The sequence below is a fragment of the Aethalodelphis obliquidens genome, unplaced genomic scaffold (assembly GCF_003676395.1).
Source record: "Aethalodelphis obliquidens isolate GAN/ISIS:26980383/991018 unplaced genomic scaffold, ASM367639v1 scaffold43, whole genome shotgun sequence".
Taxonomy (NCBI): Eukaryota; Metazoa; Chordata; class Mammalia; order Artiodactyla; family Delphinidae; genus Aethalodelphis; species Aethalodelphis obliquidens.
The window spans coordinates 1037436-1064242 of NW_020837987.1; the positions used below are offsets into that span (position 1 = coordinate 1037436).

Sequence of the window (26807 nt, forward strand, 5' to 3'; positions counted from 1 at the left end):
TGTAAAATTTTCATATTTAAATATATTTTTAATAGAACACATTAATGGATAACTTTTTGATGAAAAACTTGATTTCTGACCAATCTATTTAAGTGGTGAGTTTACATGGCTTCTTCAAAGTTATTTAATGCTCCAAACATCTAAAACTCAGATGTGTATTCTTGGATCTGTTCCTAATTTGATCTTTGACCTTGGTCAAAATCATAATATATCTTTTGCTTATTTTTCTCCTTCTAAAATTGTAGCTTTAGATGTTTTTGGAAGAAAGAGTGAATATAATCTAAGCATATGTTAGCCATTCATTTTATGTTGGCTACAGGGGCCTTCCATACACAGGTTGTTTCCAGGTTCATTTAATAGCTTTCACTTGCCAAGGATTGGGTGTGTGTTTGGGTTTACTTCTATAAAGGCAGTGGTTTTCTAGTGTGCTTTAAAGTGTTACAGTAGTGAAAATTTTTAGAGTATTACAGAAATGGTTTATAATTTGCTACTATAGAAAACTTTTAACATTTATTTTGATTATTAAAGTTCGTATTTTAGTAATTAACTCTGAAGAGAACTTGTTAGTTGAAATAGAGGTGATTTTAGAAGCTATATTCTAGCCATACTATATACTGGCATGGCATGACAAGTTATAGCTTGTGGCTTTGGAAGGTGAAATAAAGGAGACAGATATTAAAGTTAAAGAGCTGAAAGACAAGTTACGATTTTTGTTTGTGGTGACCATTGAAAGATTTATGTATTTTATAAGTCTGAAGCATAAAACTTAATACTGTTTTATCAATAATAGTTATAGAGAATAGGGTATGAAATGTAATTTTGATATTTTCAGATTTAGAAAACAATTCTGTAAATTTGAATATATGATGGAGGTCATCTGTTAGTACCATATCTCGTAACGGCATTGTAGACTTCTCCCGTTGCCGTCTTTAAAGCTTTAATTTGCTTTATAAAAAAAATTATTTTTTTCAAGTGAAAAGCTGATAGGTTTGAGTTCAGATTTTATCCATCTCCTGCCTCACATGAGGATTATAAATAAGATAAAGCAATTTAAAAAGTAGAAATATTCATATATAAAATTATAGTAGAATTTTTCAAGGATTAGGCTCCATAGATTTCTCCTAGGGTATTCCTGTCTGGCAGTGCCTTAGAGTTGAAAGTATCCTGTGACAAGGCTTTTATGTGTTACTTTAGTAACTAAATTCTCTTGAGTAAGGATGGAAGATGGGTATTACTTGTGTTGAATTTTACATTATAGCTAGAGTGCATTGTGACCATTTCTGCTTATGCATTTTTGAAGCTTTCAAGCAGCTCTTCACAGTCTTTAATATGCTTGTGAATCCTCTGGGGCTCTTGTTAAAATACAAATTCTGATTCAGCAGGTCTGGGAAGGCCCTGAGAGTCTATACTTCTGAAATGTTCTCCAGGGATGCCAGTACTGCTGGTCCTTGGACTACACTCTTAAGTAGCAAGATTCTAAGGAGACATACATCCTTGGAGGTCTACTGTTTGGCTTAAAAATCATGCCCCCCTCTTTCTCAACAACCCCTCACCCCAAGAGGAAATCATATTAAGTCTAGGTTTGCGCTTTTTAAAAATTGGCTTTTAATAAACAGCCTTTTTTTTTTTTTTTTTTTAAATAGCAAAACACCGAATTGCTCATAAACCTCACTCCAAACCAAAAACTTCAGGTATTTTTGAAGCAGAATTCTCAAATGATCTAAAATCCAAGGATCTGCTTGCTGATAAGGAGCTGTGGGATCGACTTGAAGAATTAGAGAGACAAGAAGAATTGCTGGGTGAAATTGATATTGATAGGTACCTAATGACAAAGTTCCTTACACACATTTCCTTATAAAATATGTGCTGATTGAAGAAAATACAGAAAAGCATGCTATACTAAAGTATCAATAACCCTACCACCCTAAAATAAATATTCTCTAGAATATTTTCTTTTAAGGCCATGTGTTCATGCACATGCCAGTGCATGTGTGTGTACAGAAATGCACAAAATCAATATTCCTATTTTTTATTATAAGGTTTCAGCCCTATTTTGTATAATAAAGTAAGGTATACCAGATACTTCACTTTAAATAATTATGGATGCTTTATATATTATATTTTAAATGAGTTGTTTTTATACTGTACTCAAGATAATGCTGTATGTTTGAATGACTTGTTAAAAAAAAATACGTGCATTCAGTTTAAGTTTGTTGCTGTAAAATATCCTTGCTTTCCTTTGCAAACTTTTCTGCTTATTGAGCAGGTAATTTGTAATCTGGTCAAGTAGTTATAGATATGAAAAACTTTACCAAATTGCCATTTGAAATACATATTAGCACTCACTCAGAATTATCAGAGTGCTCAATGAAAACTGTTACTATAGAATTTCCTATATTATTTTGCTTAAATGATATGCAGAATTAGTTACTGTGAAAAATAAGACTTGAAACACAAAGGATATTTTTTTCACTACCATATTTCACCTATACTTAGGTCTTTTTGATTAACTGGTACTGTTTAATTTTTGTAAATCAGTTTTTAATCTTATGATTTTCTTGGTCACGATTCTTTTTCTACTTTTGCATGATGTTATTTCAGTTTGTTGCATTTTGGGTTTTGTTATTTTTATAAGGTCCTCAAATCCTTTGTAGAATGAAGCAAGCATGAGAAGTATATGTGTATAAATCATGCACATATGTAGAAATCTTTTATTTTTTAAAATTACAATAATACAGGCTTATAAAATATTTTGATTATAGAAAGAGAAAGAAATATGTTATAGTTCTGTGGTTGTAGTTTCTGGTCTTTAAATAAAGATAACATATTCTCTATGATTTCTTACAAATTTATGATTGTATTTGTATGGTATTTTATTGTATATGGCCAATATCCTCCTTGCAAAGATAAAAAAAAATCTACTGTATTCTACTTTTGTTTGAATAACTACAACATATAGAATTAGCATAGAAACTATTATTTATTAATTCATTTCAAACATTTTATTAGCCTAGAAATCTAGTTTAAAAATACTTTATGCAAAACCTTAGTTTTTACCCTTTGAACTTAAGTGCAAATTAGAATATGTAAAATTCTAGTGTGTTTGTTTGATCTTGTTAATTTTCTTTTTCTAGTAAGCCTGATACTTTGATTGCAAATGGAGAAGATACGTCCTCTGAAGAGGAAAAGGAAGATCAGAACATAAATGTGAATATGATGAATCAAGTAATGGACTCTCTCACTCCCAGCAATTGTTATCAGAATGTTGCAAATTCAGAACTGTTCAATGGTCAAGTGAATAGTCAATGGAACTGTTCAATTAATGGTTCAAATTCTTATCACAATAATGAAGATGAAGAAGAAGATGATGATGATGGTGGTGATAATGAAAATGACCATGATACCTTAGGGGCTGAAGATAATTCTATACCAACAATATATTTTTCTCATACTGTCGAACCTAAGAGGGTTTGTATACTTTTAACTTTACTAATTTTTCATATAATTTGAATATTAGAGATCATCTGCGGTATTCTTTAAAAGAGCAATATTAACAGGGATTAATATTGTTGATAGTGCCAAACAAGAAAGCCATCTTTTGCCTCTTGCTCTGACCAATTTATCTAAAAAGAAAAAGGAAAATAAAAGTCTAGATAGTTAGCTGGTATTGGTCTGTTGTTCTCTGAAGCCACAATAGAATTTGAAATTTGGGGGTCTGGAAGGAGATCAGTTTGAGTGACAACTACTGTAACTCTACCTGTCCTTCATTCAGAAAGCTTTCTTAAGAATTCTAGAGTTAATTTGGGCATTTTGGTGTATTTAAGATGAAAGTGACTTGCATTAGTTAAATTTTTAATTATATCAGGTTGTTTCTATGTGAGCATAAAATGAATAGGAGCATCATGAGCAAAAAGGAAAGATTTAGAAAGAAGTAAAAATTAGTTCCATTTCTCACAAATTAAATATAAACATCTCTGGGTGGTAATCATGATTTTAGAATTTTGATATTTTAGAGCTGGAGGTTACTACAGAGAGGTCTTCTAATACAGGTTTTTAAGTTTTCTTAGTATCAAAAGACTTTTTGTTCCCGCCATACTTACTGTAGAATACCCAGTTTTAAAATCCCAGATCAAAGCAGGTTGGATCTCACTGAAGGAAGGACCTTAAACTCATTCCTTTGTTCTCTTGGCCTCATAATACTGCTTTAAGGAGCTACTGGGAATTTCATCTTTCTAATTTGTCTTTCTCAAGGAAACTTAGGGCCTAGAAGACCATAGAGCTAGTTAGTAATAAAACAGGGACTCCTTTTTCTCAGTTTGGTGCTTTTTTGTTTTTTTTTACCACAACAGGGCACCCTTGCAGGGTTTGCCTGTATCAGAGGTAAGGGTCTGTGGTAGCAGTCTTAAATGCCTGAGATTATTATTTAATCAAACGTGTTTAAGACATATTTGCTATTTCTTAGGTCAAGATTTCCCTGCTCTAATGTGAAGTGAAATACTTATATGGTGTTTTAAAATATATATTCTAATACTTCAAACTAAAAGGAGCATCTTGGAATTCTTTGGAAAAAATTGACCTATTAGCCAGGAAAAAAGTTTGTTTTGTGATTCTCTTTTCAGGCTTTAAATTAGTTTTCATTTAGATAAAACAGGAAGAATAAATAATATTTGCAGGAATGTTATGGGGACTAGCAGTCATTAATATGGAAAGATGGTGTAAATGCCGAGTAGGGATAGAAGAATAATGTATTAATCCTGAACAGGGTTGATCTTTATTTTTCTGGTCCTTAAATTTTTAAAAATTAGAGGTATTTTAAAAATTCTAAATAGTTAAGCATTATCCAATATTGTTTTTATGACTTAAGTTTTATATTCTTACTGAATATTTGTTTTGGTTAATTGTGCTGTTTATTTTGAAATGCATGATTTAAGCCAAAAACTTATATCAAAGTAATGGGTGATGTGAAAGCTTATAATAATCTAGCATTTAGTTTGTATGTATTTTGCTTTCTGTATGATAATAAAGTCACTGATGACTAGAATTGGTCACTTAAGGTATAATTTAATACTGTAGAAGTATAAGAACTTGTTAGCCTTAGCTGATAATGCACATCATTTGTGTCAAAAAATGTAAACTGCCTCTATTACTATTATTTCTTTAATTGTAGAGTTTATTGGTTTTAGTTTTGGCCTTGATTTCTCAAAAGGATCATAATTTTTTGCTGTGAAATTTTTAGGTACGAATAAATACTGGAAAAAATACCACTTTAAAATTCAGTGAAAAGAAAGAAGAAGCCAAACGTAAGCGAAAGAACAGCTCTGGCAGTGGTCATTCTCCCCAAGAGCTGCCTATGATCAGGACTCCTGCTGACATTTACAGGTGAGTGGTATTCACAGATAGCAGAACAGCCTGCTCTTCCCTTCTCATTTTTTGCAGCTGAGTGTATACAGGAAAAGGTTGCTTGTAACACAGAAGGCTCTCACTGAAAAGTGAGGTATTCTGATAGAGTTAGCTTAGTGTTTTAAAGGCTCTCACAGGAGCTGCTGAGCCCCCACCACAGCTTCTCAGTTCAAAGCAATTGGAAGGTTGCTTGGTTTTTTGCTTTTGCCCCTCTTTGCCAGTGCTTTTAAAACATTCCCAATCTAGTAAAAAAATGTTGTATGTTAACTTTAGAATGAAAGTTTGTGTTTCTAGTATGCTGGGGCAGCACTTTTCCTATCACAGCTATGACAGTGCTTGGCACGTGCTTTACCTTTCCACAGAGTTGAAGTTAAGTATGCTATTCCAATTTTTTGTTGTATTGTTGAGAAAGCTGTCATTTGAAAATACCTACTGTTTTCATGACGCTTATTTGTAAAATAGTGAAAATTGCTAAGTGACTTCTGAGCAGGTCTAAAATATATGTAGAATTTTGGCAAATCACGCTGTTGTCACCCAGAACATGTGTATAAATAAACGGCTGTATTTTATTAGGCCAAACAATAATAAAAGTAATGTAAATATGTCATTCGAGGCTACAAAACTATTGTGATGGTGAAAATTTTGGATATAAGTTTGAATAAAACATTTCAGATTGATTTCTAGAAAAGATTTTTTAAAATCCTTGTAAATTTATTCTCAGTTTTATGAGTTAACTAAAGAGCATATTTTTTTGATATTATAGAGTCTTTGTTGATATCGTGAATGGAGAATATGTCCCTCGTAAGTCCATCCTGAAGTCTCGCAGTAGAGAGAACAGTGTTTGCAGTGATACCAGTGAAAGCAGTGCTGCTGACTTTGATGATAGACGGGGAGTCTTGAGGAGCATTAGCTGTGAAGAGGCCACTTGTAGTGATGCTAATGAGAGCATTTTGGACGAGGAACAACAAGAAAATCATCAAAAGAAACTTTTTCCTTTATCAGTAACACCTGAGGTATGTGTGTATCTTTAACTCTTTATTTTATATAGTATCTTTGACCAATTCTTGTGAGTTAAAAAGGTGGTGGTGGTAGCTCCATTTCAAAGGGGTATGCAATTCATTTTCCCCATTTTGGAGTTGAAAAGATTTTTTAAAAATTGTAGCTGCTGTATCTTCCAGGTATGGTCTGGAAATCATTAATCTTATTGTTCTTAAATTATTTTATATAGTTATTTATTGAAGTTAATCGACAGAGTAATGGCATTGTTTATCTTGTAGCTTCTTTAGTTCATACATATATTTAGTCTCAAAAGTCATAGATCATAATTAATTAATTCTAGGCTTGTACTTTTTTTTTTTTTCCGGTACACGGGCCTCTCACTGTTGTGGCCTCTCCCGTTGCGGAGCACAGGCTCCGGACGCGCAGGCTCAGCGGCCATGACTCACGGGCCCAGCCGCTCCGCGGCATGTGGGATCTTCCCAGACCGGGGCACGAACCCGTGTCCCCTGCATCGGCAGACAGACCCTCAACCACTGCGCCACCAGGGAAGCCCAGTACTTTTTTGATAATTAATAACTTATAAAAAAATTAATAGTCACTAGCAAGCACAATATAGGTATTATAATAAAGTAGTTCAAAATGAAAGTATTACCACTCTTGAAGTTCTATTTCTGTGAAATAGGAATTTTAAAGTATCTTAATTAGCATATGTATTTCATTTTTGGCTAGAATTTTTTTTTTTTTTTTTTTTGGCTGCACCACACAGCCTGTGGAATCTTAGTTACTCAACCAGGGTTCGAACCCGTGCCCCATGCAGTGGAAGCATGGAGTCATAACCACTGGACTGCCAGGGAAGTCCCATGTCTAGAAAATTATTTAGCAGCTTATTTTAAATAAATTCCACTAGATCAGACTTATAGTCATTTTATGCTAGTTCAAGTAGCAGATTGTACTTTTCTCTTTTAAATGCTTTGGTTGAGTTAAAGAAAAAATATATACATGACAGATAATTACCTATAGTCCTTCTGTGTTTTGGCTCGTGCCAGTGAAATTTTTAACTCTTTGGAATTGTGGAACCATTTTACAATCTAGTGAGAGCTGGAGATCCTCTCCTCAGAAAAATGAGTGCACACACATATACTCTTACCAACCATGTTGCACATAGTTTTGTGTGTGGAGAAAGGAGGGGTATTGGGAGATACCAAAATGGAAATGTTATGCTTTCCATTATACCCAGACTTGATATTTTTTTTACTCTTATGTTTGGTGGGTATTTTAGATTTTTAATTTAAGAAGTATTTAGGAAGACTGGGGAACTCATACCATATCAAACTGATATACCCATTTGAGTATAAGTCAAATACATATAAAAATATATATCTTTATAAATGAATAAACATATGTAGAGCTTCTGTTGCTTTTGCTAAATAGTCCGTAAGTGGTACTGATTGTACTAAATGGTAACTGGGGATGGAGGGGTCATTGGTAATTAGGAGCAGTATGTATGATTAGAATATTCTCCTTCCCTTCTCCCAATATAATGATTTCAGTTGACCTGGAGAGTATCTTAACTTATTTAATAGTCTTCCCTACTGTTAGAAAAACAGGTGGTAGACCTTTGCTGTTTTTAAGTATCTGAAAATTAGGTTTTTGTAAGGACTTAATATATTGTGGTAGAGCTAGAGCTCAAGTCTGGAACTTATTTTCATTTCATCGTATTTAATAGCTTTGCATTTTGTATTGAACTGTTACAGTTAGCACCTAGATGCTATAAATTTTTTAACATCAAAATAAATAGTTCATGGGATTATGGCAAGTACTTTGAAAGATATCTTTTTTGATATCTTTAAATGTTAAAATATTCTCTTTTTCAAAATTTAGTATAATAAGAAGGCTCTGTGCTCATTGTGACAAAATAGAGTTTTTAGAAAAGTAAACTTTGAATTTCTTTTAAGAGTTGGACTCCACCCAAGGTCTCAAAGTACTGTGGGAGGGTCAGGGCATTTTTGGTTTTTGTTTCTTTGGTGGGGCAAGTTGGTGGAGGTTGGCTTTTTAAACTATTCAGGTGATACATTGTCATTTTGTACACTTGGTAGACAAAGTCAAGCTAAATATACATGGAGGTTTACATGTCAAATTTTAATTTGTACGTAAAGAGTCTTTAGAAGAAGAAAGTGAGGGGGTTTCAAATACTAGAGATCTTGGGGGAAAAATCATAACTTCTTGATTTTGATAGATCTGTACATAAAAAGACATAGAAAGGCATATCTTTGTTTTTATTTCCATCAATTTGTATACATTACGTACGTACATTGCATACAGTTGACCAAAATTAAGTCCAGCAAACATCTGGTTGAAATTAAAGAATGATTTTTTGTGGTGCCTTGATTTCTCTCATTGAATTAATTGTATGAAAATTTGAGACTGATACTTATTTCCACTAGCACCAGCACTTTCAATTTTCAGTTTCCACTGATCTCAAATAAAAATGAGGCAAGATACAATAAAATACTCAAATAATTGCATGAATGAACACCACCCAAGAGATGTCACTGCTGCTGAAACTAAGCTCTTGGCTCACAGGCAGCATGGCCACCATAGGATAGCTCATTCATCAGCTGATGTTTGACACCCTAATAGAATTCTTAATTTTAATACATTATTTTTCACAGCATGGTCTGGATATAAATGGAGTGTATGAAAGTTGAGGACCTTTTATTTACCCATTTTTAAAAAATCCCATGTGAACATGTTTTTTACATTTTTGTTTTCTTGCATGTGTACTATTAAAAAATCTACTTATATTTGGTGGTGTAATTAAGATATATTTTAATGGTACTTGATTTCTATGAGCAATTTGTATTTTGATGTTATAGTTCTATCAAAAAAATCTTATGAATTTACTCTTAATGAAAAGAAATGTCTAATTGGCAAGTACAGGATAAAGATTTTGTGGGCACCTTATTTGCATTTTATTATCATAATCTCACTTTTGTCTTCCAGGCTTTTTCTGGAACTGTAATAGAAAAAGAATTTTTGTCACCTTCCTTAACACCACACCCAGCCATGGCTCATCCTGTGCTACCCACCATTCCAGAACGAAAAGAAGTTCTGTCAGAAGTATCAGAAGGAACTACAAAGAGGGTTTCAAAGTTCAAAGCTGCCAGATTGCAGCAGAAAAACTAGGGCCTGCCTAGCAAATGGGAGTTTACATCCTAAAACCTAGTTTTGCAATTGTTTAGAATAAATATAGCAAAATATGTTACATGTAATTTGAAATAAGCCATCCTGAGTTAATTTGACAGCAAGTTCTCTTACTGTTATCAGTGGTGTTAAAAAGAAATCAAAGTAAATATTTAAATACTTTAATATTCAGCTTGTTTCGTTAATTCTCTGAATACTGTCAGCACTCTTGTTTAAGTTTGCCTTATGAAGTAGTGGCAGCATTTTGAATTATTTTTCAAAGAATACTGTTCATATGCATTGTTTTTGTGTTTTGAACTAAATACTGGCAGTTTTGTACCAGCTGTGATATTGTGCATACCATATGGACCATTTTAAAGAAACTTTTAAAATTTCAAGTAGATTCAACAATTATATTACTTGCTTTAGCATTTTAAAGGCACTTTAAAAAAATCTACTTCTTGTAGGTTTTGCAGCTAAGTGGCTATTTAAAAAATCTCTCCCTCTTTGACTGTCATTCTGTAATCTCTAAGACAGAAAGCTGCATGTACCCAAGGGAAAGTTTCTTTGATTGGAATAATGGTATTTTGTAAATTTTTTTTAAGTAAAAATTTTATGAAACTTGGTCTCTAAAATGTTGTGAACTTTATGATTCAGAATCAAATATAGAAAAGTCTTTGATTCATATATATGTTACATGCACCACACAACGGATCCTTGAATTCTTATAGTTCCATAGGCAGTTCTTCCCTAGTGTGTGCAGTTTTAACTGGCATTATATTTTGGGAGAGAAGGAAAGGTTGTCTAGATGATAAAAATAAGTAAATAGATAAATAAATAAAATTTTAAAATAAGAAATTGTATGTTTTAATCTCCCAGACATTTTCGTTCTTAACGGTTACTTTCCTAGTAGTAAATGATTGAAAAACATATTTACTTTTGGTAGAACTCCTTAAAATAAAGAGAAATTTATCCTAACATTGAAAATTACACTGCAAGTGTTAATCATTAGCTTGATGCATGCTAAAATGTAGCTTTTAAAAAGCATTCTGCATTAGTACTAAAATAAGCCATCAAGGCCAGTCCACCCTCCTCTGTTCATGGCTAAATATTTAAAGGTTATTTATAGCTTCTTTAATGAATTCTTGCTTAAACAAAGTGAAATTATGTCCTAGAAAAGTAGAACCTATCTGTAACTAGAACAGCACAACTGTAAAAGTTTTATGAATATGTATTTTAATAATAAGGGGGTGAGCCTGAATCCCCACAAGTTAATGGATAATTCAGATCAGAACAGAGGACTGATTTTAAAAGATTGCCTAAAAATGTAGAAGATTTGTTCTTTAGCAAATTTTGATCAACTGTGCATGTATTTTTAGTTAAAAACTTTTTCTCTCAGCCAATCCCCCACAAAAAAGAAAACAACCAAGAGTACAATCACATACACACAAAGGAGCCCCCAACTCCAACTGCTTGTCAAGTGAGCCTTTCTGTGTTAGATTTTCCCCCAGAAACAAACTTCACTGTGGGATTATTCTGGTGTTCTTTACAGACATATAATTTCAAGAGTATTGTCATTAAATAATTTCTCATGTTCTTCAACTTCATCTTGAGCCTGTTGTTGTTTATGTAGTTTATGTTTCTTCTTGCAAATAAGATGTTCCCTCATGGAACAAGATGGTAGTAGGAACAAAGAAGTATTAGATTTTCTGCTGAAGACCAAATGAAGTAGTGTTGCCCCACTTCATAGCTTCAGTCTTAAAACAAAGTTTCAAATTGTAACTTAACCTTATAGCTTTATTTTTCATATTAAATTCAGTATTCAACATGATAAAATGAAGTTGGTCTTAAGTGTTCTCTTTTAAATTGTAAACAGAACAGACTGAATTTCTTTTAACTTTTAATTTTGAACTAATTTTAGACCTACAGAAAAATTGCAAAAAATAGAGTTCCCATATATCCCCTCATCCAGCTTCTCCTAAAATTATAACATCTTGTATGAACATAACACAATTATTAAAACCAGGAAATTCACTTTGGTGCAATGCTATTAACTAATCTATAGATCTTATTTGAATTTCACCAACTTTCTACTAGGCGTTCTTTTCTGTTCCAAGATCCTATATAGGATCCCACTTTGCATTTATTTGTTATTGCTCCTTAGTCTTCTCCAATCACTGGCAGTTCTTCAGTTTTTCCTTATCTTTCATGACTTTGGTATTTTTGAAGAGTACTGGTCAGGTATTTTGTATGATGTTCCTCAATTTGGGTTTGTCCAGTACACTCACATGATTAGAATGAGGTTTTGCATTTTTGGCAAGACTACCACAGAAATAGATAATATCAAGAGGTTCAGATCAGAGATGCGTTCTAGTGAGTCATTTCAGGAGGTCCTTAATTTCGCGCCCTGCATCACTTTAACCTTGATCACTTGGTTAAGGGGATGTCTGCCAGGTTTCTCCACTGTAAAGTTACTGTCTTTTTCTTTGTAGTTAATTAAATATCTTGGAGGAGATACTTTGCAATTTACAGATTTCTTTTTCTCCTCAAGCCCGCTAATTTTTGCATTCATTTGTGGATCTTGTCTGCAACAGTTATTACTGTGGTATTTGCCTAATAGTGATTTTCTGTTTTGCCCTTTCTTTCTACATTTATTTCTTGGACTCTTTTGTAATGAAAATCTGTGTCATTACCCTCCCACCACGCCTGCCCCCTGTTTATTAATTTGTATCTGTACGGACTTGGATATCCTGTGGGTCAAAATCCAATTATCATTATTTTGTTTATTCAAATTGTTCTACCTTTGACGTTTAGGAACTCCTTTGAGTTGGCTCCTGAATTCTTTCAACAAGTCTTCGTCTTTTTTGAACACTTCTTTCTGACACCATAAAATGTTATAGGTGTATCTTATATTTTTCCCGCTCCAGGCTTGGAACCAGTAACCACTTCTCCAAGGAGCCCTTGATCCTTTAAATGGAGAATGGTGTTTAAAAACCAACATCTTCTCATGTAGGTGTGTGTATTGCCATTTTGGTGTCATTGCTTCTAGGCCCTTTTAGTAGGTAGGGCTAGGAAATTATGTATACTAACTGATGCACATATCTATGTATATTTGTTTGCTTATGTACATTAAAAAATGGAAGTGTACACTGATACTTGATTCTAATCTAACACCACAGGATTCGTTTCAGTTTTTCCTTATTTATGACATCTTTCTTCAATAGTGAGAAATGTGGCTCTTATTGTATACAATGTATTTACTTATTTTTAAAATATCTAGTGCAGTTGACCCTTGAGCAGCTCTGAGGTTGGGGCACTGACTCTCCTCACAGTTGAAAGTTGGCATATAACTTTACAGCTGTCCCTCTGTATCCATGGTTCTGTATCCGTGCATCATATAGTACTGTAGTACATATCTAGTAAAAAAAAATACCCACATATAAGTGGACAGGCACATTTCACACCCATGTTGTTCAAAGGTCAGCTGTTGACACACAGAAGTAGTTTTAGAGTGCTAATCCTAACCCCCCGGAGAGACACATTTATTAAGTATATTGCACTATTTATGTTCAGTTCTTTTTTTCCTTCAGCTTTATCAATCAAAAGTTCTTTTTCTTTCCCACTCCTTCATTGTGATTGTTATTCATTTATAATAGAGTTAGGTTCATTTGTTAGTGTTTGTGCTCCATTGGATTCTCTCCACATTGTGGCTGGGTTTAATGGTTTATTTGGGGTGTGTGTGAAGGGTATATGAAACATTAATGTGGTTCTAAGAGTCACAGCTATGTAAAAAGATAAGCAGAAGATAAACACTCCTCCCTCATTCCTGCTGCCCATTCTCATTTCTGTCGTCTTTCTGTCACTTCCTCATCTACCCATTGTTAGTAACCAATCTATTTTCTGGTTTAACCTTTTTGTATTTCTTTCGCACAAATAGATACACATATATTTTCTTTTTTTTCTTTCTTACATGAAGGATAACATATGTAACTTCTCCCTTCCACTTTAATGTGTTTAATAGTATGCCCTGGTAATCACTCTATGCCTGTTTACAGAGAGCTTCCCCCTTTTTTTTTAACAGAGGTATACCACGTTTTTTGTGTAGATGTAGCATAGTGTATCCAGCCACTTTGCTGTGTATGGACATTTAGGTTTCTGAGTAATTTTGCAATTACAAATGATGCAATGAGTAACTTTGATGTGTATGTATTTTTGTGTCATTGGAAGTATCTTCCGGGTAGATTCCTAGAAGTAGGATTAATGGGCTATCTTTACTGTATGATTTCTTTTATACATGATAAAGTCTGTTTTTAACAGTATTTGTTTTCTTATCAAGGATGTGGTTTTAACACATTTGCTTGCATATCTACATTTTATTGATGATTCCTTGATAATAACTTTGGGACACTATAGTGTCCTAAATGGACTTAAAGTGTTTATAGTGATTATACTCATTTTGCTATATTTTTATTTGGGGGGGGGGAAATGGGTCATGCAAGTGATTTATAAGAGTTTTCCATAAATCGGAATAATTTCCAATTTTATAAAATACAGATACCTCATTCTATTAGATTTATTTTTCTCCTCCATAAGAAATAGCTTTTCAAGGATGCTAATCTTTTTCTGTGTATCCTTTTGGTGAGTGGCATATAGGCTCTCGATTAAATGCCTGTTAAATGAATTGCTCAACTACAATAAATATTTATGGTTTTATGTTTAATCCATTGGTCGATATTGTTCAGTTTTTACATTTTAAAATGCTTTTTCAGTTATTTAAATTTCATTTTAAAGGAACATCATTTAGGATATGAAGTTTTTGCAGTTTCGTTAATAACAATGAATCATAAAGAATCAATATTTTTGATCACTTACTTTGTGTCAAGCATTTTCTATATACTTTATGTGGATTATTTCATTTAATAAAGCAATCCAGCGAGGTAGGCACTATTTTTCAATCCCTTTCCCGCATTTTAGAGATAAGGAAACTAACTCTGATTAAGCAATGTTTTAAGCTACACAACTATTAAATGGTGGAATTGGGGTTAAAAACCCAGGCAGCCTTGCTCCAGAATCATCAGTCTTCACACTTTTTTTTTTTTTTTTAATGTTTAAATTGCCCTCGAAACAGGAGCACATAACTAGTAAGGAAATGTGTGATCTGTATATCTGTATAGTCTTGCTTATTCGCAATGAGGTCACCTTTTAAAAAATATGAGTTAGAAAACTGCTTTGTTTCTTAAACTTTACACATTAAGAGAATTCATTTTGACTTGGTGGAATGGAGGTGAAGTTTTGATGATTTGGCCATGTGCATAAAAGGAATGTGCAGATGGAGATTAGTAAAAGTAGAAATAGTGTAACAGTATTTCATTGAAAAACTCATTTTTAAGTAAACTTAGACATCATTATATATAATACACAGATATGTAATACACTGTTCTGTTCTATAATAGTATAGAATAGTATGTTCATAATACAGAGGCCTCATAGTGACTCTCTTTACCCCTAGTGACAGTTTCGGGTTTTTTTTTGCCTTGAAGTATTTTGTATAAAAATATAGCTAGTTCGGGCTTCCCTGGTGGCGCAGTGGTTGAGAGTCCGCCTGCCGATGCAGGGGACACGGGTTCGTGCCCCGGTCCAGGAAGATTCCACAAGCCGTGGAGCAGCTGGGCCCGTGAGCCATGGCCACTGAGCCTGCGCGTCCGGAGCCTGTGCTCCGCAACGGGAGAGGCCACAACAGTGAGAGGCCCGCGTACCGCAAAACAAAACAAAACAAAAAATGTGCACTTTTATATTATAGCTACCCTCTTTCCAGACAGTGTTGTGATCACTTTAGTGTTTGTGGTACTTTGGTTCCAGTTTTTTTGAACAGTTTTACTGAGGAATAGTTTGTATGCCATAACATCCTTTTGGTTTTCTTTTTTTAAAATTGAAGTATAGTTGATGTATAATATTATATAAGCTACAGGTGTATAAGGTAGTGATTCACAATTTTTAAAGGTTATCCTACACTTGTAGTTATTCTAGAACATTGGCTATATTCCCTGTTGTACAATATATTCTTGTAGCTTTTTTTATACATAATGGTTTGTACCTCTTAATCTGCTACCCTTGTATTGCTCCTCCCCCCTTTCTTCTCCCCACTGGTAACCACTAATTTGTTCTCAATATCCGTTGAGTCTGCTGCTTTTTTATATTTACTAGTTTGTTGTGTTTTTAAGATTCCACATATAAGTGGTATCATTACAGTATTTATCTTTCTCTGTCTGATTTATTTCACATAGCACAATACCCTTGAAGTCCATCCATGTTGTTGCAAATGGCAAAATTACATTCTTCTTTTTTATGGCTTAATAGTATTCCTTTGCATGTATGTGTGTATATACGTACACACACACCACATCTTTACCCATTCACCTGTTGATGGACATTTAAGTTGCTTCCATATCTTGGAAATTGTACATAATGCTGCTATGAACATTGGGGTGCATGTATTTTTCAAGTTAGTGTTTTTGTTTTTTTCAGATATATACCCAGGAATGAAACTGCTGAGTCATATGGTAGTTCTGTTTTTAGTTTTTTGAGAAACCTTCATACTGTTTTCCACAGTGGCTGCACTAATGTACATCCCACCAACAGTGTGGGAAGGTTTCCTTTTCTCCACATCTTCACCATTGTTTATTTGTGTTCTTTTTGATGATAGCCATTCTGACAGATGTGAGGTGATATCTCGTGGTTTTAATTTGCGTTTCCCTGATGATTAGTGATGTTGAACATCTTTTCATGTGCCTGCATAACATCCTTTTTTAAGTGTGCAATTTGATGGGTTTTAGAAGATTTCAAGTTGTGCCACTAACTCACTAAACCCAGTTTTAGAACATTTCCATCATGCTAAAAAGATCCCTTTTTTCCCATTTAGGGTCAGTTCCCTTTCATATCCCCAGCGTCAGGTAACCACTAATTTGATTTCTCTGTACAGATTTACCTTTTTTGGACAGTTAATTTAAATGGAATCATGCATATATAGTCTTTAGCATCTATCTTTCAATTAGCGTTAAGGTTTTTGAGCTACATCCATGTTTTATTATGCAACAATAGATTGTTCTTTCTTTTTACTGCATAGTATTCTGTTGTATGGATATACCACATTTATTTATTCATTCGTAGTTGATGAACTCCTGGATTGTTCATTTCTCTGGCTGTTGTGAATAACGGTGCTATGAACATTCATATACAAGTTTTTGTGTGGACATGTTTTTATTTCTTTTGATACCTGTGAGTGGAATTGCTGGGTCAGATGGTGAATTTAAGCTTAACTTATTTGAGAGATTACAGTTAAATCTTTTGCTCAATTTTTAATTGGGTTCTTATTGAGTTGTAAGAGTTCTTTGCATTTTCTAAATATAAGTCCTTTATTGGATACATGATTTACAAATATTTTCTCTAAGTCTGTGACTTTTTGATTTTTTAATGGTATCTTTTAAAGCACAGAAGTCTTTGGTTTTGATGAAGTCCAGTTTATTTTTGGATAATTTTTTTCTTTTAAAGATTGTACTTTTTAGCATCTAAGAATTCTTTGCCTAACCCCAAATCACAAGAATTTTTCTCCTATGTTTTCTTATAGAAGTTTTATAATTTTAGCTCTTATAATTAGGGCTATGATCCATTTTGAGTTAATTTTTATGCATGGTGTGAGGCAAGGGTCTAAATTCAATTAGATACCCAATTGTCCCAGAACCATTTGTTGAAAAGACTGCCCTTTTTTACAATGAATTTTTTTGACACCCTTTTTGAAAATCAGTTGATTATGAAGTTGTTTCTTTGTATATTCTCCATTGTGTTTTATATATTTGTTTATCCTCATATCAGTACCAAATGGTCTTGATTTACTGTGGCTTTGTGGTAAGCTGTTAAGTTCTCCAAATTTTACTCTCTTTTTAAAATGTTTTTGGCTGTTTGGGTCTCTTCGCATTTCCATGTTAACTTTAGGTTCATCTTATCTACTACTGTGTAAATGTTACTGGGATTTTTTTAGGGATTTATTGAATCTATAGATGAGTTTGTGGGAGAATTACCATGTTAATATTGAGTCTTTTAATCCAGGAATATGGAATGTTTCTTCACTTATTTGGATCCTCATTAATTCTCTCAGGAATGTTTTGTAGTTTTCAGATTACAAGTCTTAAACATCTTTTGTTAAATTTATTCCTAAGCATTTCATTATTTTTGATGCTATTGTAAAGAGAACTGTTTCCTTAATGTCATTTTTAAATTGTTCACTGCTAGTATATAGAAATACAATTGACTTTTGTATGTTGTCTTTGTATCCTGAAACCTTCCTGAACTCAATTATTAGTTTTTGTCATGTGTGCGTTGGTGTTTCTTAGGATTTGCTACACACAGGATCATGTTATCTGTTAATGAAGAGAGTTTTACTCCTTTCTTTTCAGTCTGTATTCTTTTTCTTAACTGCTTGCACTAGGTTGAATCTCTAGTACAGTATTGAACAGAAGTGGTAAGAATGGACATCCTTGTGTTGTTTCTGATTGGGGAGAAGATATTCAGTTTTACACCATTAAGTGTGATAGGTGTTGCATAGATACATTTTATTAAGTTGAGGAAGTTTTCTTTTATTCTTGGATTTGTTGGAGTTTTCTGTCATGAATGGGGCTGGATTTTGTCAAATGTTTATATCTGCATCTATTGAGATAATTGTGTGATTTTGTTCTTTATTAATGCAGTGTGTTACATTAGTTGATTTTCTGATGTTAAGCCAACCCTGCATTCCTGGGCTAAATCCTACTTTATATAATCCTTTTGTTGTATATAATCCTTTTTATATGTTATTGAATTTGGTTTGCTGCTAATGTTATGGCAGATATTCATGAGGGATATTGGTCTGTAGTCCTCTGTTCTTGTATAATGTCTTTGGCTTTTGTATCAGGATAATATTGTTCTCATAGAATGAGATGGGAAGTGTTTTTCCTCCTCTGAATAAGATTGTGAAGGATTTGTATTATTTCTTCTTCAAATGTTCGATAGAATTTGCCAGTGAAACCATCCAGCCTGGGCTTTTCTTTGTGGGAAGATTTGTAATTACTACTCAGTTTCTTGTGATAAGTCTGTTTAGATTTTCTATTTCTTCTTGAGCCCATCTTGGTAACTGGCTTTGTAAGAATTTGTCCATTTCATGTAAGTTGTCTCATTTTTTTGGCATAATGTTGCTCATAGCATTCCCTTATAACCCATTTAACTTCTGTAGGGTTGGTAATGATGTCTCCCCTTTCATTTCTGACTTTGCTAATTTGTGTCTTCTTATTGTTTTGGTCAGTCTAGCTAAAGACCTGTTAATTTTGTTGATCTTTTCAAGGAGACATTTTTTTTTTTATTTCATTGATTTTTCTCTGCTTTTCTTGTTTACTATTTTTTTGATTTTTGATTCCAGTCTTTATTCTTTCCATCCTTCTCCTTGCTTTATTTAGGCTTAGTTTGGTCTTCCTTTTCTGTTTTTTTAAGGTATTAACTTAAGGTATTGATTTGAGATCATTCTCTTCTAATATAGGCATTTAAAGATATAAATTAACCTCTAAGTACTCTTTTAGATGTATCCAGTGACTTTTGATCTGTGATGTTTTCATTTTCCTTTATTTCAAAACATTGTGACATTTCTCAAGATGTCTGGTTTGAGCCATGATTTATTTAAATATATATTGTTTAATTTTCAAATACTTGAGTATTTTCCAAGTTTCTATCTATTATTGATTCCACTTTAATTTTGTTGTGTCTGGAGAATACTTAGTATGTCTTTAGTCTTTTAAAATACATTAAGACTTTTTTTATGGATAACATATGTTCTCTCCTGTGTGTTATTGAAAAGTCTGTATTCTCTTGTTGGATGGAGTATTCTATACATGCCAGCTTCATTGATATTGCTGTCTTTTGTATCCCTGCTGATTTTCTGTCTACTTGTTTTACTCATTATTGAGAGTGGGGTATTGAGGACTCAAACAATTGTTGAGTTGTCATATCTTTCATTTTTGGTAGTTTTTGCTCCATGTACTTTTTTTTTTGGCTCTGTTGTTAGGTGTGTATATACTTGTCATTGTTATATCTTCCTGATTAATTGATACTGTTATTATTACAAGATGCCCTCTTTTTCTCTAGTAACATTTTTATCTTAAAGTCTATGGCTGTTTTGTTTGATACTATTATGACTACTCCAGCTCTTACGACTGCATTTACATAGTGTTCCTTTTGGTTTCAGCCTATTTGTATCTTTGAATTTAACAATTGTTTATTATAGATATCATATAGTTGAACCTTGTTTTTAAAATGTCCATTCTGACAGTCTACATACTGATTGGAGTGTTTATTAATTCATATAATTATAGATATGGTTCATTTACATCTGCCATATTGCTGTTTTTTATGTCTCATGTCTTTTTTGTTCCTCTGTTTTTCGTTGGATTGCCTTCTTGGTGTCAAATAAATATATTTTAGTATAACCTTTTAATTCCTTTGATTTTTTTTTTTAAAACTATTTCTTAGTGGTTGCTCTAGTTGTTGCTCTAGTGGTTACAGTGTGCATGTTAACATCACAATCTATTGGATTTGAATCTGGAGTTGAAAAGTACAGTAACTTAAGTGAAGAACCAGTGAACTCAAAGACGAATCAATAGAAATTATACAATCTGAAGAACAGTCTCCTTATGGGACTCCCATTATTCATGTGTTGATATGATTGGCTATGGTTATACCCCATAGGTCTCTCATACTTAATTCAGTTTTCTTCTTTTTCTTTCTGTTTTTCAGATTGTATAATTTTTGTCTTTGAGTTCACTGATTATTCTTTTAGCCAGTTATCAAATCTTGTTTGTCTTTGAGTTCACTGATTATTCTTTTAGCCAGTTTTCAAATCTGCTGTTGAATCCCTCTGATGAATTTTTCATTTTAAGTATTGTACTTTTTAACTCCAGAATTTCCATTTGGACATATTTATAATGGCTGCTTTAAACCCTTTGCTAAATCTAACTTTTGGACCCCTACATAAATAGTTTCTATTTACTGCCTTTTTTTCAAGTGTATGGGCCACACTTTCCTGTTTAAAAGTGGACATTTCAAGTAGTACATTGTTAACAACTCTGGATTCTGATCCTCTCCTGCTTGGGGTGGTTGTTGGGTTTTGTTTGTTTGTTTCTGTCACTTGCCTGGAATAGTTATGTGGAATCTGTTTCTTCCATAGTGTATAGCCTCTGATGTCTCTCTCTCTCTATATATTTTTTAATTCTGTTTTTATTTTTAAGCCTGTCCTCTTATGGACTGCCCTTGGATCATTACATCTTAGTGGCCAGCTGCTGATTGGTCAGAGGTTATACTGAAACATCTTGGGCCAATAAGACCCCTATCATTTGTCAGTGCACCTGTGTGTGGTTTAGAGGACACATTCAAGATTCGTGCAATTTACAGATCTTTCCAAGTTTTTATTTTTGCTTCATTCAGGCTTTCTGTGTTTCTTCCATGTGTGCTTGTATGTGTATGCATGCACATGTATGTAGATAGCTAAGGTGTCTCATCAGCATGTACACAGATAACCTAACATGCCCACGATCTTTAAAACTGTGAGTGTATCAAGGCTCATGGTTATCTCCCTAGATCCTCCTGTGGAATTTCCAGTCAGTCTTCTGGTGTCTTTTGGTTGGCCCAACTGGTTTGCAACCTCAGGTCAGCTGTGATGTGGGCCTTTCCCTTTTTTTTTGGCAAAGCTCCTGGGCATTGGGGTTTTCCATGTTGCTACAAATATAGTCAGCTCCCTTCTGCATAAATGCCTCTGGTTTTCATAAGTTGTCCCACCTTGTTAGAACTGTTGCTCCAGAGGAGGTGGGGTGAAAGAGGGTGGGTAAAATGTTACACTGCTATCATTCTTACCCAAGTTTCAGTGGTTTTCTTGAATACGAACTTCTCAATTTGTTTTATGCCTTTGGTCAATTTTCAGAGTACAGAAATAATTGTTTTTGACAGTGTTGTCCAATTTTATCTTTTCTTTTTGGGGAACATATTAGCAAAGGTCTTCACTTTGCCATTCCTCTCAATTATCTGTTAAACAATTTTTTTAAAAACATGTAAAATTCTTTAATGTCTACTCATGAATTTCCCATTTCTAGTGCTCTTCATTACTTTTTGTATGTTTGGGTCTCCATCTGATTTTATTTTCCTCCAGTCTGTAGAACTTCCTTTAGCAATTATTTTAGAACTGGTGTGATAGACCAAGTTCTGTCAATTTTTGTCTGAAAAAGTGTTACTTGGCCTTCACTTTTGAAAGATATTTTTGCTGGGTATAGAATCCTATGTATATTGGGTTTTTTTCCTTTAGCACTTTGAAGATGTTTTCATTTTATGGTGTTGTCTTATCGTTGTTCTTCCAAATGTGATGTATCTTTTTCCTCTGGTGATTTAATTATGATGTGCATAAGTGTGATTTTCTTCATGTGTAGTCTTGTTGGGTTTTGTTGAACATCTTGGATCTGTGGATTTAGGGTTTTCATCAAATTTGGAAATATTTTGGCCATTATTTCTTTAAATATTGCTTGGTCCCTAACCCTCTCTCCTCCTTTTGGAACAAACACCAATTACACTTATACTACACAATTTTATTGTGCCATAAGGTCACTGAGGCTCTCTTCATCTTTGTTCAATCCATTTTCATGTGTTTCATGTTAGGTAGTTTTTATTGATATGTTTTTAAGTTCACTGATTTTTTTTTTCTGCAACGTCTTATTTGCTTTTGATCATATCCAGTAAGTTTTTTGTTTCAGATATTGTCTTTTTTTACACTAGAATTTCCATTTGGTTCTTTTATTATATATAAAAATCTTTCATTTCCCTCTCCATTATGTTAATAATTTCCTTTAAATCATTAAGCATATTTGCAATAGCTGTTGTAAAGTTCTTGTCTGCTAATTCTACCATTTCTATAACTCCTACAGCATGTTTGTAGTTCTACTGACTGATTTTCCTTCTGATTAAGGGTCACAATTTGCTGCTTATTCTCATGTTTAGTAATTTTTTATTTGATGCCAGAAATTATTAATCTTTTTATTTTGAAATCTAGATTTATAGACAAGTTTCAAAGATAATTGAGCAGGTTCTCATACATCCCTCACCCATTTTCAGTTTCCCCTAATGCTAACATGTTATATTACCAAGGTATGTTTGTCAAAACTAAGAAATTAGCACAATGCAATACTATTAACTGAACTACAGACTTTATTTGAATTTCACCAGTTCTCCCATCAGTGTCATTTTTTTTTCCAGGATACATTCTAGGATACTACATTGCATTTAGTGGTCATGTCTTCTAGCCTCATCCTATCTGTGACAATTTCTCAGTTTCTTGATTTTCATGACCTTGATACTTTGAGAGAGAAAGCCACAGTGATGATAGGATGCACCTCATTTGTTTCTCTCTGTTCTAGTGCCTAAGAACACTTGTGTCATGTATTTATGCAGTTTTTTCAGCTGTGTCTGGTAGAAGGGCAAGTTCTGTACCAGTTTACTCCTTCAAGACTAGAATCAGAAGTCATTGGCAGGACCTCTTTGTTATGTTCCTTGACTGGAATTTCTCAGTTAATCTCATTGCTTGCAGTTCCTCAGAACTCTCCCCTTGCAAGCACTAGCTTATGGTTACACATTCCCAGGGGACACCCCACCCCAACCCGCCCCACCTAGAACTCCAGCAGATAGGAACAAGTTTTCTTGCTGTTTTATTTTGATGGTGGGAAAATGCATCTTGGTTTGTCCTTTCACTCTGGCTTAGCTCTTCATGGCCAGTCTCAGTTTTAACACTCCTTCATTGATCCCAAAGACTTGCCTCCTATTTCCTGAGCTTTCAAAATATAAACCTCTGGGTTAGTTCCCAGGACAGCTCCAACCTGATGCTAATGGTTTTAACTTTCTGTTAACTTTTTTGCATACTAGGTTCTATATCTCAGAAGATATTTATCATATTTTGTAGCATTTCTAGAGATTTTATAGCAGGAAGGCTGACAGAGTATATTGTCTATAGTATTTCTGAGCATTTTCTCTGTGTAAAGTGCTGTTCTATGCCCTAAAAAGGGCCATATATTGGCTTCATGGACTAATGTGGTTTACCTTATTTGGGAAGGCAGGTCAAGTGTGTGAGTCAAAGGAGAACACCAGAAGTGCTATAAGAGATGTGCATTGGGGGTTCAAACAGAGTCATCTGTCCTCTTTGGGGTAAGAGAATTAGCAACTACTTCATGTTAGAGGAAGTACTTTAGGTAGGGTAGAAATCAATAGATGTACAGGATGGAAAGAATCCTGGTATTCTTGTTGGGGGTAGAGCTAGTAAAATTAAAACCTACACAGGGTTTTATTTATGCTATATTCAAGTTATAAGAGCCCTGAGTCTATTAATTAGTAAACATGTACTTTTGGAAACTATTTTTGGGGGATCCAAGATTTTTTTGCCAATGCACATTTGGGGTTTTGGAAGCTAAATTGAAGGTAAGAGTGGGATGTCAGTGATGATTTGGTGATGAATTCTGTTTGCAACTGGGGAATGGTATAATCTGGTGAAAATTGTAGTGAAGACAAAAGTTTTGTGCATTAGAGCAGGCTTTGATATTCTAAGATACATAAAGCAGTGTTTAGGCTAGTCCACCTGTGGTCACAAAGGCTAAAAGAGTAAGTTTAATTTTCTAAAGTTATTGAAAATCTTTCAAGGGGCACTTGTTAGGAGATAATTGAGGTGTAACTAAGGAACAGCACTCAAACCCTCTTCAGAAAAGTGAAGTTTGCAAATGCTTGTCAGAACTTAAATGTGTTTTAGGATGTGGGTCTGGTGTCTTCATACTTAAGACTTGTGTGTCGCCGTTGCATATTCCAATGTGATCTCTAGTGGGTCTTTTAATAAGAGACTAACTCTCAATGGCTATGTCAGTGTTTGAACTATGCAAGAATCTCTGAAGTATTAAGAAAATTTTTTTGAAATTTGTTGATTTCTGAAAAGCAAAGAGATAAGTAGTAATAATTATACCTAGAATTGATTAAAGGGAAGAAAACACAAAAAGCAAATCTATTGATTTTAGAACTGTAAAATACTTTTGAAAAACTATTTTTAAGTTACAATATAATCAACTAATTAGGGTGTGGGATGGGAAATTCCATGATATTTAATATCAGATGTATTATGGAACATTCCCTCATGACAGTGAATCCCAGGAACACTGAAGGATTTGAGAGTTCCAAGGGTTGAGCCTGGACCACACCATGGAAAGGCTGAGTGTTTCACTATTATTATTCTTCACACCCTACATCTTTGTGATTTTTCACCTAGCCTCAGCAAACTTTGGGGCTATTTGTCCCCTTTGGGGCTATTTGGAAAACCACTGACCAGAGAGAATTTGTGACTCACGGAGCCTGAATGTATGGCGGCCGCGGCTGGAACTGGCTGCCTGCAGTGGGGATACCTATCCTCTCGGGTCAGACTGGGGTTGAAGAAGCTATCAGTCAGTTGATGTCTTCTCAGGAACCAGTGCTTGACTCATTACCCATGCAGCGTTCTCTTGCTTTGGAAATTGAAAATGGCAGATTTCTGTATCCTAATAGTGGTGAATACAGCTGTTTTTGTTGTTCATTTTAGCAAAGTAACGACTTCTGCAAAAAGATGAACTAGGATTAAAAGAAATTAGATGTGTGTATTTGGTATGCAATATTTTTGTATTACAAATAGCTACATTCTAACCCACATTAACCCCGTGATATGTGAATTTTGCCAACTCCTGCTGTGTCTTTTAAATCAAATCCAGTAAATCACTGTGAATGTTCTAATTTCTAAACAAACTAGTCTTCCAGTAGAGGTACTTTAACACTGTACTGCAAATTAGACAACCTAAGATAAATGGACCATCTTTGTTAATTATGTAGTTTAATTGATCAAAACTACCAGATAGGGTTTTATTTATAGCAGTTTTGCTTAGTATCAAATTCTATACTATTAAATAGCTTGTGAGTCATATATTTGAGGTTAAGATATATGCTATTATTTAGCCTCTGTTAACCTTATTAAGTACCCTTTTTTGGTCTAGTTCATGTCACAATATGAAATTGCTTTTAATTGAGATGACCAACTTCCATTAGATTGTTCAACCCCTATTGTATACATGAACACAAAGCACTTTTCATTTTTGCTCTATTGATCGAGCAGCAATTTGCTGAACTATATTCAGAACCTGGTGGAGGAAGATGGGAGATTTCTCTAAATGTTCTTTTTGCTGGTGGTTTTTCTCTCTGGCAAACCCCACTGTTTGCATGTAACTAATTTTGCACGCCAGTAGGTAGCAGTGGTGAGCAGAGGCACCAACAGAAAGCTGCCAGTCAGCGGTTATAAATTATTATTCATTTCTATTATAGGTGGGGTGTGCAGTCAGTTACAGTAATAATTACCAGGACTAGAGGGTTTCCTAGGCAACCAGTTTCCCCCCTCATTCATGCTGTTGCTGAGAGAGTGCCTGTAAAGCATGACATTGCTGTATTCTGAGGTTTGTTGCCCCCCTGCTGCTCCAGGTTTGAGGTTAGTTACAGCACCATAAGGTGCTCTCAAGCATAGAGAACTCAGGCTGGGCTGAAAAAGCAGACTGGCAAGAGGGCCTCTCCTCCACTGTTTCACTTTTAAGGAACAGGGCTCTAAAAATGCAAATTCCACAACCTGCCTGATAACATTGTTAAGATCTCTGTAAGTTGTAGAATGTTTTATTTTCTATTTATTTTGGAGATAGTGGGCAATTTCTTTCTTTCTTTTTTTTTTTTGCGGTACGCAGACCTCTCACTGTTGTGGCCTCTCCCGTTGCGGAGCACAGGCTCCGGATGCGCAGGCTCAGCGGCCATGGCTCACGGGCCCGGCCGCTCCGTGGCATGTGGTATCTTCCCGGACTGGGGCATGAACCCGTGTTCCCTGCATCGGCAGGCGGACTCTCAACCACTGTGCCACCAGGGAAGCCCCGGCAATTTCATTTTTAAGTTTTGTTATGTGCAGAAAATGTGCAGAAACAGACCTGAAACCAGACCTTTCCTTAGGATTTGAGTCAAATAAATCAATGGGGATCTGTCATAGCTAATCATGGATATGTTTGTTGTTTATTCAGTTTTATAAAAATGGTTCATAAAGAGGACGGTAACACATTCTTCCCGCAGGAGGAGGATTAGTC

At 34.2% G+C, this 26807-nt stretch overlaps 1 protein-coding gene across 2 annotated transcripts in view; it reads left to right on the forward strand.

The window, feature by feature from the left end:
• Positions 1 to 14302, forward strand: part of URI1 (URI1 prefoldin like chaperone) — a 69827-nt gene extending 55525 nt beyond the window's left edge. For both annotated transcript variants that reach the window (XM_027079285.1, XM_027079286.1), the window contains 5 exons: positions 1644 to 1818; positions 3135 to 3468; positions 5237 to 5379; positions 6164 to 6413; positions 9403 to 14302. In XM_027079285.1, coding sequence (XP_026935086.1) covers positions 1644 to 1818; positions 3135 to 3468; positions 5237 to 5379; positions 6164 to 6413; positions 9403 to 9585 — 1085 coding nt within the window. In that variant the 3' untranslated portion in view covers positions 9586 to 14302. The remainder of the gene's footprint in view (positions 1 to 1643; positions 1819 to 3134; positions 3469 to 5236; positions 5380 to 6163; positions 6414 to 9402) is intronic.
• Positions 14303 to 26807: the final 12505 nt, after the last annotated feature.